Source organism: Epinephelus fuscoguttatus, linkage group LG12 (genome assembly GCF_011397635.1).
Source record: "Epinephelus fuscoguttatus linkage group LG12, E.fuscoguttatus.final_Chr_v1".
NCBI lineage: Eukaryota > Metazoa > Chordata > Actinopteri > Perciformes > Serranidae > Epinephelus > Epinephelus fuscoguttatus.
The window spans coordinates 37,623,075-37,637,863 of NC_064763.1; the positions used below are offsets into that span (position 1 = coordinate 37,623,075).

General features: G+C 39.9%; 2 protein-coding genes and 1 pseudogene across 3 annotated transcripts in view; 1 reads left to right on the plus strand and 2 right to left on the minus strand.

Annotated features, from left to right (window-relative positions):
- The window catches only part of LOC125898931 (tripartite motif-containing protein 16-like), a 28,495-nt gene extending 27,282 nt beyond the window's left edge, over positions 1-1,213 (minus strand). Inside the window, exon 1 of one of the 2 annotated variants that reach the window (XM_049593000.1) lies at positions 243-1,213. In XM_049593000.1, coding sequence (XP_049448957.1) covers positions 243-1,195 — 953 coding nt within the window. In that variant the 5' untranslated portion in view covers positions 1,196-1,213. Of the gene's footprint in view, positions 1-38 lie in introns of both variants that reach the window. The other variant, XM_049593004.1, reaches the window with a different exon arrangement.
- Positions 1,214-4,133: 2,920 nt separating this feature from the next.
- Positions 4,134-5,935, minus strand: LOC125898934 (tripartite motif-containing protein 16-like; annotated as a pseudogene).
- Positions 5,936-8,235: 2,300 nt separating this feature from the next.
- On the plus strand, positions 8,236-13,985 carry txndc15 (thioredoxin domain containing 15). Its single transcript, XM_049592596.1, has 6 exons — positions 8,236-8,454; positions 9,396-9,715; positions 10,614-10,760; positions 11,404-11,567; positions 13,191-13,321; positions 13,656-13,985. Exons 1-6 carry the CDS (start codon positions 8,358-8,360, stop codon positions 13,850-13,852), a joined length of 1,056 nt encoding a protein of 351 aa, XP_049448553.1. The 5' UTR covers positions 8,236-8,357; the 3' UTR covers positions 13,853-13,985.
- Positions 13,986-14,789: the final 804 nt, after the last annotated feature.

Consider the following 14,789-nt stretch of genomic DNA (forward strand, 5'->3'; position numbering starts at 1 on the left):
ATGTTGCTTTTCTGTTCCTGTCACTCAGTGACAAACACCTGTGTGCTGTATTTGGATCCAGTGTGATTTGATGTGAATATTTCATAAATTCAGCTCTGGTTCTGGGCTCTGCTTGAGGCAGTAAAACATCCACTTCACTCACTGCCAGTGAGATCTTTGTCCACTCCTCACTCAGAAGAGCCGCTGTCATGTTCTCAAACAAGCTCAGGGTACAGATATCCATGCTGGGTAAGTCTTCAGACCCACTCAGACGTGACAGTGAGGGGTAGTTGTTGAGGAAATGCAGGTGATCCTCTGTGCGTGAGAGCTTCTCCAGCTCAGTGTCTTTCCTCTGCAGCTCAGTGATCTCCTGCTGCAGCTTCTCCTCGAGCTCTTTAGCTCGACTCACTTGAGTTTTCTGCTGGGATCTGATCTGCTGCTTCACCTCAGAGCGCCTTTCCTCAATGAAACGGATCAAATCAGTGAAGATCTTCTCACTGTCCCTCACAGCTTCATCAGCAGAGAGATTGATAGCCTCCACCCTCTGCTGAAGCACCTTGACATCTTTTTCTCTGTCCTGGACTCTCTGTTGGATTCTTTGGCGACTCACCCCGAGCTCCGTCTGCCTCTCAGCCCTCTCTGCTGCAGCAGAGACTGTGTCATGGCCTTTATGATCATCCATGAGGCAGAGATAACAGATACACTGCTGATCAGTGCGGCAGAAGATCTTCATCACCTCGTCGTGGCGAGAGCAGATGTTCTCCTCCAGCTTTGAAGTGGCTTCAACCAGCTTGTGTTTCTTCAACGGAGCTACATTGTAGTGAGGCTGCAGGTGTTGCTCACAGTAAGAGGCCATACACACCAGACAGGACTTGAAGGCTTTTACCTTTATCCCAGAGCAGAAATCACAGGCCACGTCTTCAGGTCCTGCAAAGGACTGATCAGGTGAAACAGCATGAAGTCCAACTTTCTTCTGTTCCTCCACTAACTCTGCTAACATGGTACTTTTCATCATGACAGGCCTCGGTGTGAAGCTCTGCCTGCACTGAGGGCAGCTGTATGTTTCATGTTGTCCATGCTCCTCATCCCAGCAGTGTTCAATACAGCTCATGCAGTAGCTGTGTCCACAGGGAATAGTCACCGGATCCTTCAGAAGATCCAGACAGATTAAACAGCTTAGTTTTTCTGAATCCAGCTGAATCACCTGCTGTGCCATTTCTCCTCTAGACGACAGTGAATGTCAGTTAGTTTCACTCTCTGTTTCCAGATAAAAGCTCAGCTCATGTCCCTGATGTTTATTCACTGATCTGCAGTGTATTGGCTTTCAGCTCTTACATTTGATCACATGGTGTTGACACCCATCTTCTAACTGGCAGATCTGTGAAAGGGGAGGGAACAACTAATGTCTGAGCTGAATGACTCTGAGCAGGTGAAGCATCCCTTATCCAGTAAATAAAGTCTGGGTGGAGTCATAAAGGTGTGTGTCATTCCAGGAAGAGGAGTGGTTTGAGCGGTGCATTGTGTCTTTCGACCTCAGTTATTAATACCCAGTCTGGAAACCACTATTCCCAACGGATTACTACTACTATTATATAGAGCACTCATTAGGCAGCATTGAATTATACAAATTATGTTCATAGATATATGGTTTAACTACAATGAACATTTCTTTTAAACTTTATATTACATTTATTTTGCAGATACTCAAAAAAAAAATCCACATTCATGAATCCATTTTTACACACACAACTCTTTTATTCATTCTGTCTTTTTATTCTCACATATTACACCCATTTATAAAATCACCAAATGCAATTTTAAGTTGAACAAAAACACATTCTTCAGCAGAAAATTTGCATATATGCAAAAAATCTTCTATGTGCAGTATATCATGTCAATGTTGAGTAAATATGCCATCAGAATACATTTTTTAAAAAGAGAGTTAAATCCTCATCTCACAAGTATGTGAATGAGTGAATTTTCTTTTTTAACTCTCACCATAAGCAGCATTAAATCAACACATGGTCTATCGGTAGAAAGTGAAGGTTAAATGTTTGTTTTCATTAACCTTGCTGTGTTTTTTTTTTTACTTGATTATCTTGGAAAAAGATTGATTGGAATTAACTTTAGAAGGAAAACAACAGATTTGTGTGATACTCAAACAGTGAAAGAAAGATATATTGTGTAGATGCATTTTTTTTAAGAATAGGGGTAATCTGTTAAAATATTGACAAGATAACTATTTATATGTATGACTTTGACCACTGATTTTCCATACATATTTTCTAAAAATTGTTATCATGTAAAGACACTTAAATTCACTCTTTAAAAGATGTTAACAAGCTTTTTTTCCCAGAAGGTCATATTTAAAATTCTTACCATTTTTCTGGATTGGTACTTTTTAGTAAAAAAAGATTTTTCAGTATCAGTACAACAGCAGCACAGTATGCAGTATAGACATCAAGTAAAAGAAATAAACATTGAATTATACAAATTATGAAAATGAAGACATGGTGTGACTACAATAATGTGTTTTTAAACTTTATATGACATTAATTTGGCAGATGCTCAAAAATCCAAATCAAGGTAGAAAAAAACAAACACAAAAAAGCGTTTCATCGGGGTGCTGGTGGTTTAGTGGCAGAGCAGGCGCCCCATGTACAAGGCTGTTGCCGCAGCGGCCCGGGTTTGACTCCAGCCTGTGGCCCTTTGCTGCATGTCACTCCCTCTCTCTCTCTCCCCCTTTCACGCTTGTCTGTCCTATCAATTAAAGGCTAAAAAGCCCCAAAAAATATCTTAAAAAAAAAAAGTGTTTCATCAGACATTTTGTATATCAGTTGAAAATGTTTAGTAAATACAACATACACAGTCTATATATTAAGAATGACATTTCAACACATTCCTGCTCTGGGAACCAGTGTTGCCAATAAAATATACTGTTACTACTTCTCCCACTACTACAGCTACAACTACAACTACAGCTACAACTACAACTACAGCTACTACCACTACTACTATATACAGTATGTAGAGTAACAATAAGCCAACATTAAATTATACAAGTTATGTTCATAGAGATTTAGTATGATAAAAAATACGTAATTTTAAAACTGTATGTTACATTTATTTGCTCAAAAACCATTCATTCATTTTTATATAAATGACTCTTTAATTAATTTTGTAGTTTTTTGTACATAATTAAGCCACTTTATGTCATAACTATATTCAAGTTTAAGTAGAACAAAATACATAGTTTTCAGGAGACATTTTGCATATATGTAATATTTTCCATAATCATGTCAACGTTTAGTAAATTTAATATACTAATCCAATAAGAAAAAAACTGAACAAAAAAATTGTTTTAATCCCTGTGTAGAAAAAAATATTTCTTCTTCATTTCACCATTTCATTGAATTGACACAAACAAAACCACATACTCCCCCTCCACTAAACCACCCCCAATGAAGAAAAAAAACCAAAACACATCACTGTCCCATTCTGTTTGATCTGTGCAGTGCAAACACACCTCGACATTTACTATACAGAGATAAATCACTCTTTAAACTCCTGTCTACTTGAGCTCACACAACTCAGCTGTGCCTCCAGAGCTTAGTGGAAGCCAAAATCCAGCATGGTGAGGCTGAGTGAACGTGGTCTGGACTCTGTGGAGGAGAGTCATGGTTTCAGAGACGCTGTAGTAAGACAGAGTACCTGCCCTGTGATCCAGATACACTCCTATTGTGGAGGACTGAGGGCCTGAGATGTAAATGTTGAGTAAATATGCGATCAGAATACATTTTTTAAAAAGAGAGTTAAATCCCCGTCTCGCAAGTATGTGAATGAGTGATTTTTCTTTTTTAATTCTCACCATAAGCAGCATTAAATCAGCACATGGTCTATCGGTAGAAAGTGAAGGTTATTTGATTGTTTTCATTAACCTTTTCTGATTCTCAAACAGTGACAGAAAAACATATTGTGTAGATGCATTAGAAAAAAACAAACACAAAAAAGCGTATTATCAGACATTTTGTATATCAGTTGAAAATGTTTAGTAAATACAACATACACAGTCTATATATTAAGAATGACATTTCAACAAACAAGATAGTTTTAATCTCTATGTAACAACAAAAAAATCTTTTTCATTTCACCATATCATTGAACTGACACAACTAAACAACATAAAATCCAAGAGCAAAATATTATAGTCCCACCCACTATGTTTGATCTCTGCAGTGCAGACACATTTGCTGCATAGAGATCACTCACTCTTCAAACTCCTGTCTACATCTAACACAACTCAGCAGTGTCTCCTGCAGTCTGGCGAAACCTAAATCCAGCATAGAGAGGCTGAGTGAACGTGGTCTGGACTCTGTGGAGGAGAGTCATGGATTTAGAGACGCTGTAGTAAGACAGAGTACCTGCCCTGTGATCCAGGTAAACTCCAATTCTGGAGGAGAGACGGCCTGAGATGGAAGTGGAAACACTGTTATGTCTGAATTTATATCCATCACTGTTACATTCTAATAACCAAGACTTGTTATTTCCAAATCCACATTCATACATGGTCCCTGTTCTGCCAATATTCTTGTATGCAACTGCAATAGAAACGTTCCCGCTCCACTTCACCTCCCAGTAACAACGTCCAGTCAGACCCTCTCTACTCAGGACCTGCCATCTTTCAGCAAATCTGTCTGGGTGATCCAAGTAGAACTGTTCAACTGCAGTTAATGTTGCTTTTCTGTTCCTGTCACTCAGTGACAAACACCTGTGTGCTGTATTTGGATCCAGTGTGATTTGATGTGAATATTTCATAAATTCAGCTCTGGTTCTGGGCTCTGCTTGAGGCAGTAAAACATCCACTTCACTCACTGCCAGTGAGATCTTTGCCCACTCCTCACTCAGAAGAGCCGCTGTCATGTTCTCAAACAAGCTCAGGGTACAGATATCAATGCTGGGTAAGTCTTCAGACGCACTCAGACGTGACAGTGAGGGGTAGTTGTTGAGGAAATGTAGGTGATCCTCTGTGCGTGAGAGCTTCTCCAGCTCAGTGTCTTTCCTCTGCAGCTCAGTGATCTCCTGCTGCAGCTTCTCCTCGAGCTCTTTAGCTCGACTCACTTGAGTTTTCTGCTGGGATCTGATCTGCTGCTTCACCTCAGAGCGCCTTTCCTCAATGAAACGGATCAAATCAGTGAAGATCTTCTCACTGTCCCTCACAGCTTCATCAGCAGAGAGATTGATAGCCTCCACCCTCTGCTGAAGCACCTTGACATCTTTTTCTCTGTCCTGGACTCTCTGTTGGATTCTTTGGCGACTCACCCGAGCTCCGTCTGCCTCTCAGCCCTCTCTGCTGCAGCAGAGACTGTGTCATGGCCTTTATGATCATCCATGAGGCAGAGATAACAGATACACTGCTGATCAGTGCGGCAGAAGATCTTCATCACCTCGTCGTGGCGAGAGCAGATGTTCTCCTCCAGCTCTGAAGTGGCTTCAACCAGCTTGTGTTTCTTCAACGGAGCTACATTGTAGTGAGGCTGCAGGTGTTGCTCACAGTAAGAGGCCATACACACCAGACAGGACTTGAAGGCTTTTACCTTTATCCCAGAGCAGAAATCACAGGCCACGTCTTCAGGTCCTGCAAAGGACTGATCAGGTGAAACAGCATGAAGTCCAACTTTCTTCTGTTCCTCCACCAACTCTGCTAACAGGGTACTTTGCACCAGGCCAGGCCTCGGTGTGAAGCTTTGCCTACACTGAAGGCAGCTGTATATTTCATTCTCCCCATTCTCCTCATCCCAGCAGTGTTCAATACAGCTCATGCAGTAGCTGTGTCCACAGGGAATAGTCACCGGATCCTTCAGAAGATCCAGACAGATTGAACAGCTCAGTCTTTCTCGATCCAGCTGAATCACCTGCTGCGCCATTTCTCCTCTAGACGACAGTGAATGTCAGTTAGTTTCACTCTCTGTTTCCAGATAAAAGCTCAGCTCATTTCCCTGATGTTTATTCACTGATCTGCAGTGTATTGGCTTTCAGCTCTTACATTTGATCACATGGTGTTTACACTCATCTTCTAACTGGCAGATGTGTGAAAGGGGAGGGAACAACTAATGTCTGAGCTGAATGACTCTGAGCAGGTGAAGCATCCCTTATCCAGTAAATAAAGTCTGGGTGGAGTCATAAAGGTGTGCATCATTCCAGGAAGAGGAGTGGTTTGAGAGGTGCAGTGTGTCTTTTGACCACAGCTACTGTCTACCTTTTACATAACTATAGAATTAAAATGGAATATCCAATACTACCATGACTACTACTACAATTTCTGATAATTTAACAAACTTTAACTTTTGGGGAAATGAACAGCAGAAAGTTTAGGGATCTAAGGATTCTATCAAGACACATCTTTGTATTGTGTCCATGAATACAGAGTATGCCAACTCCAGACAAGACCAGGATGATATGAAGCAATAATACTTTCATAAAACCGGCATTATACATATTTAAATAGAGATTCTGGCGACTAATCACAAAGAAATCAATGAAATTTCACATATCAGTACTATTTCTGCCTAAAAATCAGCACAGATCATTTGATGTTAATTGAATTAAATATCACTTACATAAGCAAGACAAGGCAAGCCAACTTTATTTACATAGCAAATACAGGGGCATTGAAAGAGCTTTACATAAGCAAATAAAAGCTTTAGAAATACATTTAAAAGCAATAAGCAATACAGAGTCAATAACCAACTAAGAACTAGCAAGATATTAGGGATGCACCGAATATTCGCTAACTGAATATATTCAGCCGAATATTGCAAAAAAACACACATTCTGTATTCGGTGGAATAAGTGCAAAGCAAGGCCGAATAATAGCAGCTTGTTTTGATAACGCAATCAAACAGCATGCGGTGACGGATGGAGTAAAATGTCGGCAGTGTGGCGATATTTTACTCCGTCCGTCACGCACTCGCATTTGCGACTAAAGATAGTTTTGTGCAAGCAAAATAAACCATTCAGCACATTGTGTGAGTACAGATTTCAACCAGCAGAAATGAAAGGCGAATCCCGCCGGCTGTGGGTTGAACGGGGGTCACAGACACAGACAGGAATGTCTTCCTGTCAAATACGGCAGCCAGTGCTCCGCAGCGCAAGATAACGGCTTACCAGCGACAGAGAAGTCTGGCTCCAATAATGTCCTTTTCTTGGTGTCACGATTATCCAAAAGTACCTGGACAGCCAAGCCGTGGCGGCACACAGGTATGTGACGTGTCAGAGGAGAAACGAGCCGTTCACATTTCTCTCTGTGTGGCAGGTAACGGTCCACAAACCTCACTGCACTTTAGGGACTGTTCTTTACTTGTGAAGGGAGGAGGGTGGCTGGTTGATTTTTATCTTATTTATTTATTTTATTTTGATCCCCTCTATGTTAATCACTTATTGATGCTGTTTTTGAAGTATGAATAAGTCAATATGTAATTTATTCCATTGAAATATCATTGATGTATTATAGAAAAGTGATTTATCTTTTTATAAATGACAAAAGGCACATCTGCCTCATTTTTGCTGTGGTATCCTGATACTACTCAGAACCATAATATTTTCACTGGTATCGTACCGTGGGTCCCAATTTTGGTACCATGACAACACTAATCTGGAGGGGGTTCATCTGCAAAAACTAATGAAAAACTAAACAACGGTAGGCTATTCGGCCAAGCGTTTAATTTTATTCAGCTTTGGCCACAAATTTTCATTTCGGTGCATCCCTACAAGATATCATAAAATAAGATTTTTTTTTTTTAATCTGATGAAATGAAATGAAAAATATAAAATTAAATAAGATCCAAATGGAATAGATCAGAAATATACAGGAAACCCAGCCTTCCTTACACCTTGTTCCAATAATTTTTCAATCCAATAGACCTAATTTCAACTACTATTTTCCTCTCTAACCCTTCCTATCTGCCTGCTTGGTAGATGTAGCCAACAAATAAAGAGTGATAAAGAAAAAAAAATAAAGTCGGTTAATAGCATAGACTGTAAGGTCAATAGCCTCCAGTGTACAATATTTCACTTGTTAAATCTGGATTTCCCTGTTCCTGCTTCAGCATAAAGACAAGATAACTATATTTGAAGTTTTTATTTTCTGGCTAGAATAACAAAAGCACAATAAAAGACAAAATAGCAATTATTTTCAACTCATTATTTTTGCATTTGGTCCCTCCGGAAGTCGGAATAATGTCCGGAAGCAGAATTCGGTGGTGTAACATTTATTTTCTTCCGCCACAGCTCGAAATATTCTTTCCTATGAACTGACCACCTCATATCTCAACATGTCGTGATAACCGTTCATTATTGCATCTAGCTAAATTCACAAAAATATGACGGGGATTTTCAGTAAATGTCACATCTCGTTTGTTTTATTTTTTACGCTCTATTATTCTGACGTTTTGATATTTTCGGCCGCGACCGCCCAAGGTAAGAGTCTGACAGTAGCTTGTTAGCTAAACAGTCCTAGCTCAACACTGCGACACGACAGTTAACGTTATCAGCTTGGTAACCGGTTAGCGTACTAACTGCTAATTGTTTTAAATGTCAGGAAGCTAGCTAGTCGTCTTGATGTCGTGTTCACGTATAAACCACATCGTTTTGACAGTTAGCTTTAACAAACGAGCCCTGTCCATTGCTTCAGAGTTGTGGCTGTTATCACAAGTCAGTAGAGCTATTGTAACGCTAACATTACACTCATAATCAGACGTTTGTAAACACAATTCGTGTAGCATATTAGTTTAAAAGGTAGCGATGCACTCACGTTAAATAACGTGCACATTTTATTTAAAACATACTGGTAAAGAAGAGCAACAATTTGGAGAGTTTTATGACTTGATTTTATTGGAGAGATCTAGCTCGAGCTAATGTGATATTAGTTAGATCATATTAATATCACCTTTTGCAAACATTTTACACAGAAAACTTAATGAAGATAGGCATTAATGCAAGGCTTCTGCATTACTCTTAGGTAGGTGTACATTTTATTAATGGTTAACTGAATATTCATAACTGGTTGACCTCTTCTCACCTGGTAATCAGACCAAGTTACCATTTAAATTAACCTCAGTTGAATTACTTCTCTTTGACTCACTGGACAAATTGATGATATGATTTGTGATGTAGAGATCTGGAACCAGTCCATACTTATTCAGTGCACCTCTTTTAGACTGACTCACTCACACAGCAGTTCACATGGGAGGACACTGTCAGCTTATGGCAAAGAAAAAGAGGGCTGTAATTAGAAGTAAGAGATAATCTTCAGACAAACTGCCAAAAAGCATGTCTTAAGCTGGAAGGACAGCCACAAGAGAAATGTCTTTTGTACTGAAGTTGATCTTCATGATCTATAATTGACTTTTTTTTCCCAGAGAATGATGAGTCACTGGAGCTCATGCTGCCAGAAGATGCAGTGTCCGACTTGGAGAACAGCCCCAAGTTCGTGGAGTCAGAAGACCTGGATTCTCTGCCGAAGAGGCAGTTCAAGACAGCTGAGATCGCAGATGCTGTGATGGGAACCGAAGCGCCCATCGATCCATCTGACATTGAATCCCTATTCCCTAAAAATGTGAAAGACTTCCAGTCAGGCTTTTCCCCGCCTTGTGATGAGAACAGTGCCCAGTGCGGTTCACCTGCTGTGGATGCTAAAGGAGAGTCACAGGAGGACATGAGTGCCGAATCATCACAGCAGGTAACTTGCTAGGAGCACTATAACATGAGTACGAGTTGTGAATTGCAGCAAAGTGTAGGCAGAGGTATGAACACCTGGCTCCAGGGCAGCCTTGGTAAAGATTCGCTGGTATCTCCATATTCTCTACCAATTCTTCTGATGATAAACAACAACTGGGTGTAATGAATAGCAAAATAGTTAAGAAATACATAGTTACTACGACATGTGAGCTTTTGGGACGTCAAACAGTGATTTCAAGATAGTAGAAAATACATATCCATTATGCAGTATTAACTGTATAAATAAAATATTTGTCTCTTAACATCTGTTAGTTAATTTAATCAGGTAATCCTGCCCAAAAATGCATAAAATGTCAGAAGCTACAATCATGCAGAACATGTCTAAGCTTTGTCTGGGTTTAGATAAGAGCTGAAACAATTAGTTGATAATCAATTATTTGATCAATAGAGAATTTATCTGCACTACCATACTGATAATTGATCAACTATTTAAGTAAGTTTTGAAGCAAAAACACTGATTATTCTTTGGTTACAGCTTCTCCAATGTGAAGATTAGCTGCTTTTCTTTGTCTTATATGATGATAAACTGAATGTATTTGGGTCTTTGACTTCTGGTTGAGCAAAACAAGACATTTGAAGATGTCACCATGGGCAAAACACTTCTGTTATCTGACATATAAACCATACAGCTAATCAATAAATAGAGAAAATGTTCGGTAGATAATTCAGTAATTATATAATTGTCTCACTAGTTATGATTTCTAATTTTGATTTCACTTTGAATTTGCTTATTTTCAAGAAGCATGCATCAGCTGACATCAGTCAAAATAAATAGTGATGAGTGCAGTAGTCGTAGCAGTAGTGCAAAAGGTGACCTCTCTTTTGATGTCTACCTCCAGATCACTCTTGACATAGTGCGTGCGGACATCACGCCAACTGAGGAGCAGAACAACACAGAGACTGCCAAGACGTACAAGGTGAACTGTGATAAGAGGAACGTCACAGGAATGGACAATTTCACTGTGCAGGTCCTCAACGCTTCACAGGTAATCATGCTGCCCTCTGAGGCTCACTGGTTGAGAAGTGCCATCAACACTGTTCACATCTGAACGCTTATATTGGTAGCCTAGAAACCCAGTTGTGTATTGTTGTGTCAGCCCTAATAAACCTCATATTTTGTTTCATTGTAATAAGCCTAAGACTGTTGGTGTTAAAGGGACAGTTCACCCCAAAATAAGAATGAGCAGAAGTCTTTCGTCCATGAGTAGATGCACGCTTCCTTCTTCATGGTGATGCAGTTGTTTGGTTTAGTTCAGTAGAGAGAAAATAGTTCGTACAGCAAACTGCTCACAACAAGGTGTGTGGATTATCTTCAGTAACCTGATTTCTAGATAGAGACATTGCTGTTGAGATTTATAAATGTTTTTTTCTTGGCGCTTTGAGCACCCAAGCCGAGTGCCATCTAGTTTCATTATATTTGAGAGAAGGCAGACATCTTGATTTACCTTTTTTTGTCTTTCATTTTAGCTTTTCTGCAGTATTTCCTCAGTCCCACCACCACCTACTTTGTAAATGACATGATCTGACTGTGCTGATGATTCCCATAATCACAGTCTGTTTCTGTTTGTCAAATAAAATGTGAGAGGAGAAGAATCCATCCGTCTGTCTCTTTGTTCTTGATTCTCTCAGGACCTGATGGAGTTCCTGAATACTAACAGCACAGAGTGCTCTGTGGTCCTGTTCTTCACCGCCTGGTGCCAATTCTCAGCCAGCCTGGCACCTCACTTCAACGCCCTGCCCCGAGTCTTTCCCAGCATGCACTTCCTGGCACTGGATGCGTCTCAGCACAGCAGGTGAATGGTCATGTTCTCCGGTGTTATTGTGTCTCATCCCTCCTTTTGTAAAATCCCACTTTAAAGGGGCATTAGGAGACTTCTGATTTGTATTATTTTTTGTGGCCTGTGGCTCAGGTAATGTTACCCTGTACGTGCTAGAAATATAACTCAGTGTCATTAGCAACGGAAACTAGCTTATTAGATTAGGTATCCATTAAAAAGTGTAGAGATATTGAAAGTATGCATGTGTGTCGGTTAGACTTGCACCGATTACAATTTTTTGGGCCGATACCAATTTCCGATTTGCAGAGTGTTTGGATGGCCGATTCCGATTTTATTTTTTTCAAACCACTTTACAGCACACAAGATATTGCAATATTTTCTATCTTTGCTTTAATAGAACATTTTAACCAAGATACAACCAGCTTTTCAATAATCATCTCAAACAAACAAACAAAAACAGTGACACAGGTTAAGAAACATTTTCCTTTTTGCTCAAATATAACTTCAGGTACAGTATTAAAATAAATAAGTCAAAAGGCATACATAAATAAAAACATAGATAAATAAAACAATAATTCTTGGTGTATAGCATTTGTGGGTAATTTCTTGAATAGACAAAAAAGTAAAAATATTTCCTGTGGAAAATTCACACAGGTCATAAGGACGCGCCCGCCAGTAAGCGCACGGACACGTGAATCTTCGGCACGCAGACACACGCCTCGTCAGTTTCAAGTGGCACAGTGCAGCAGTGAGAGCTCCACAGTTCAGTTTAACACGGACAATTAACAGCTTTCTTCTTCACTCTTTTGATGCGTGTGCCTGAATGATTAAGTTGAGAAGCAGCCCAGGTTTCACTTCCTCACATCACCCAAGCAGTGAGTTGCACATGTGCGTGTGTGTGCGCTGCTGATGTTACACGATGTCAATCATGTGGCGCGCCGGGAATTTGACCGGCGTTTTAAATCAGCATATTTTAGACTGAGCGGCTGGTCGCAGGTCATGGCCGATCACGTGAAAACTGGCCCGATTCCGAGCACTGCCGATAAATCGGTGCAAGTCTAGTGTCGGTGCATGTGAGCAAAATTTCAAACTGTAAAATAAGGTTGTCTTCATGCTTTAGGGGGATTAAAACTTAAATACTTAAATCATCCATTATAGACTGTACATTTAGGCCAGTGGTTCCCGTCTTTTCAGCTTGTGACCCCCTGAAACAAAGCAATGTCTACTTGTGACCCCTCATCACAGGTCATGTGGGTTGCGAGCAGTTCAACAAAAGGCAAATGTTTTTCTTTTTGGATTCATGTAATTTTCTAGAGTACCCTAGGAGGTGAAAGTATTCCAGTTTTTGACAAGTTAAATGCAAAAAAATAGAGAAAAGAACAAAAAAAAAACAATATTTTGTATCATCATTTGCTTTTTCCCTTGAACCGTTTGGTGAACCTTCAGGTTTGTCTTGGTTGGGAACCATTGCCTTAGACAGTGCCTACATTTGTGCTTTGCCTAAAACAAATATCAGAACATATGAAGGCGTTTTGTTTAGATCAAACCATATCCACAACTCAGTTGAATATCTAAAACTGAATCATCATTTTTCTTTTTTTTTTTTTGTCTTATCCATCTTCATCTTCCACCCACCAGCCTCTCCACCAGGTTTGGGACCGTGGCAGTGCCCAACATCCTGCTGTTCCAGGGGGCCAAACCCATGGCTCGCTTCAACCACACAGACAGAACGCTGGAGACGCTCACCTCCTTCATCGCTAACCAAACAGGTACAAACTGAGTAGAAGCAGTCCCAAATAATGCAGTTAAAATAATACCTTTTGCTGCTAAACCTGGATATCTAACACCTGACTTCCTAGAATCCTCCACAAATCAGTAAATGATGATTAATCACAATAAAATGTATCAAGCGTTTGTTTATATATTGTCACTTATATGGTTCTTGGTCTTTGGCTCGCTTTTGGAACAAGTAAAAATAGATTCTCTTGCATGTCTGTTTTTTGCCGGGGGTCATCAGTTGCCATCAAAAACGACCTTCATGTGTATCCCCTCCCTGCTCATCAATCCTGCTGCAGTTAGTGATGAAGTGTTAATGTGTTCCAGGGTTTGAGGTCAGCCCTGACAAAAACGTGACAGATTTAGACCGTCTCGGACCTCTCCCCAGCGTCCCGGTGAAGAGCATCGACTGGCTGCTGGTCTTCTCGGTCCTCTTCATCACAGGTTTCACCTTGTACGCCATCCTACGGACAGACAGCATCCGCTGGCTCATACCGGGACAGGAGCACGAGCATCAGGACTGAAAACAAATGGACTGCAAGACACTGGATGTGAACAATTATTTGATAAACCATTTCATTTCTTATTAAATTAACAGTTGCTAATTTGCCTTTATTGTAAGTGTTTCATGAATAAAATAAACTTATGTGAAACATTGTCATTTATAATGAAGATTAATGATGATTTGTAGCTGTTGATTAACATTTGAAGGAGTGAACAGGCATGTGTCTTCTGCGCTTTTTGTTAGATATTCCCTTGGTAAGGTAGGAACGGGGTCACAGAAATGCTGCAGTCCACTAATTTCATTCACTTTTTTAAACACAAGTTTTTCAACCTTTCTTGACGGTAAAATTAATCATATATAAATACTTAATTCAAGGTTGTTTTCAGGAACAATATATCCATTAATATGCGACAGGAAGTATCCTCCAGAGACCCTGTGTCCTCAAATGATGACATCGCATTTTGGGTTTATTTGACCTTATACTTCTTCTACTGAACTTAGACTTGCTGTCCTTGTTTGTGGACTCTTTTTTTTGTGCCATCCAGTGGTAGTAACACCATGATGCACTACTCCATGTAAAAACAAGATGGTAGCCATCTCTGCCAAGTCAGTGTGCAGCCGAAACCCAGACACAAAGGTGGATAAGGCCCAAAACATGATCACGTTTTATGGTTGAAACTCGTTTATTTATGATTACTTATGTTTGTAGGTTGATATGGCAACAAAATAAACCAATTTTAGCAACAGTACCAAGCTAAGACACTCAATTAGGAAGTCCTTGCTTGAAGACATTGAGACTTAATTGTCGTGTTGTTTGAGGTCACTGGGACTTAATTAGTGTTGACAATACTTCAGGTCATATTGATATAACTAGGAGGAATTGAATATGCATACCAAACTAAAGTTCTGATCTCAGGAGGATATAATAAGTAAGTAATTGGAAGACCTCCATTTAT

Coding starts and splice junctions, on each gene's coding strand:
- txndc15 (XM_049592596.1), top strand. CDS start 8,358: ATGACGGGGATTTTCAGTAAATGTCACATCTCGTTTGTTTTATTTTTT. Junction 11,568..13,190: donor GATGCGTCTCAGCACAGCAG/GTGAATGGTCAT, acceptor TCCACCCACCAG/CCTCTCCACCAGGTTTGGGA. Junction 13,322..13,655: donor CTTCATCGCTAACCAAACAG/GTACAAACTGAG, acceptor AATGTGTTCCAG/GGTTTGAGGTCAGCCCTGAC.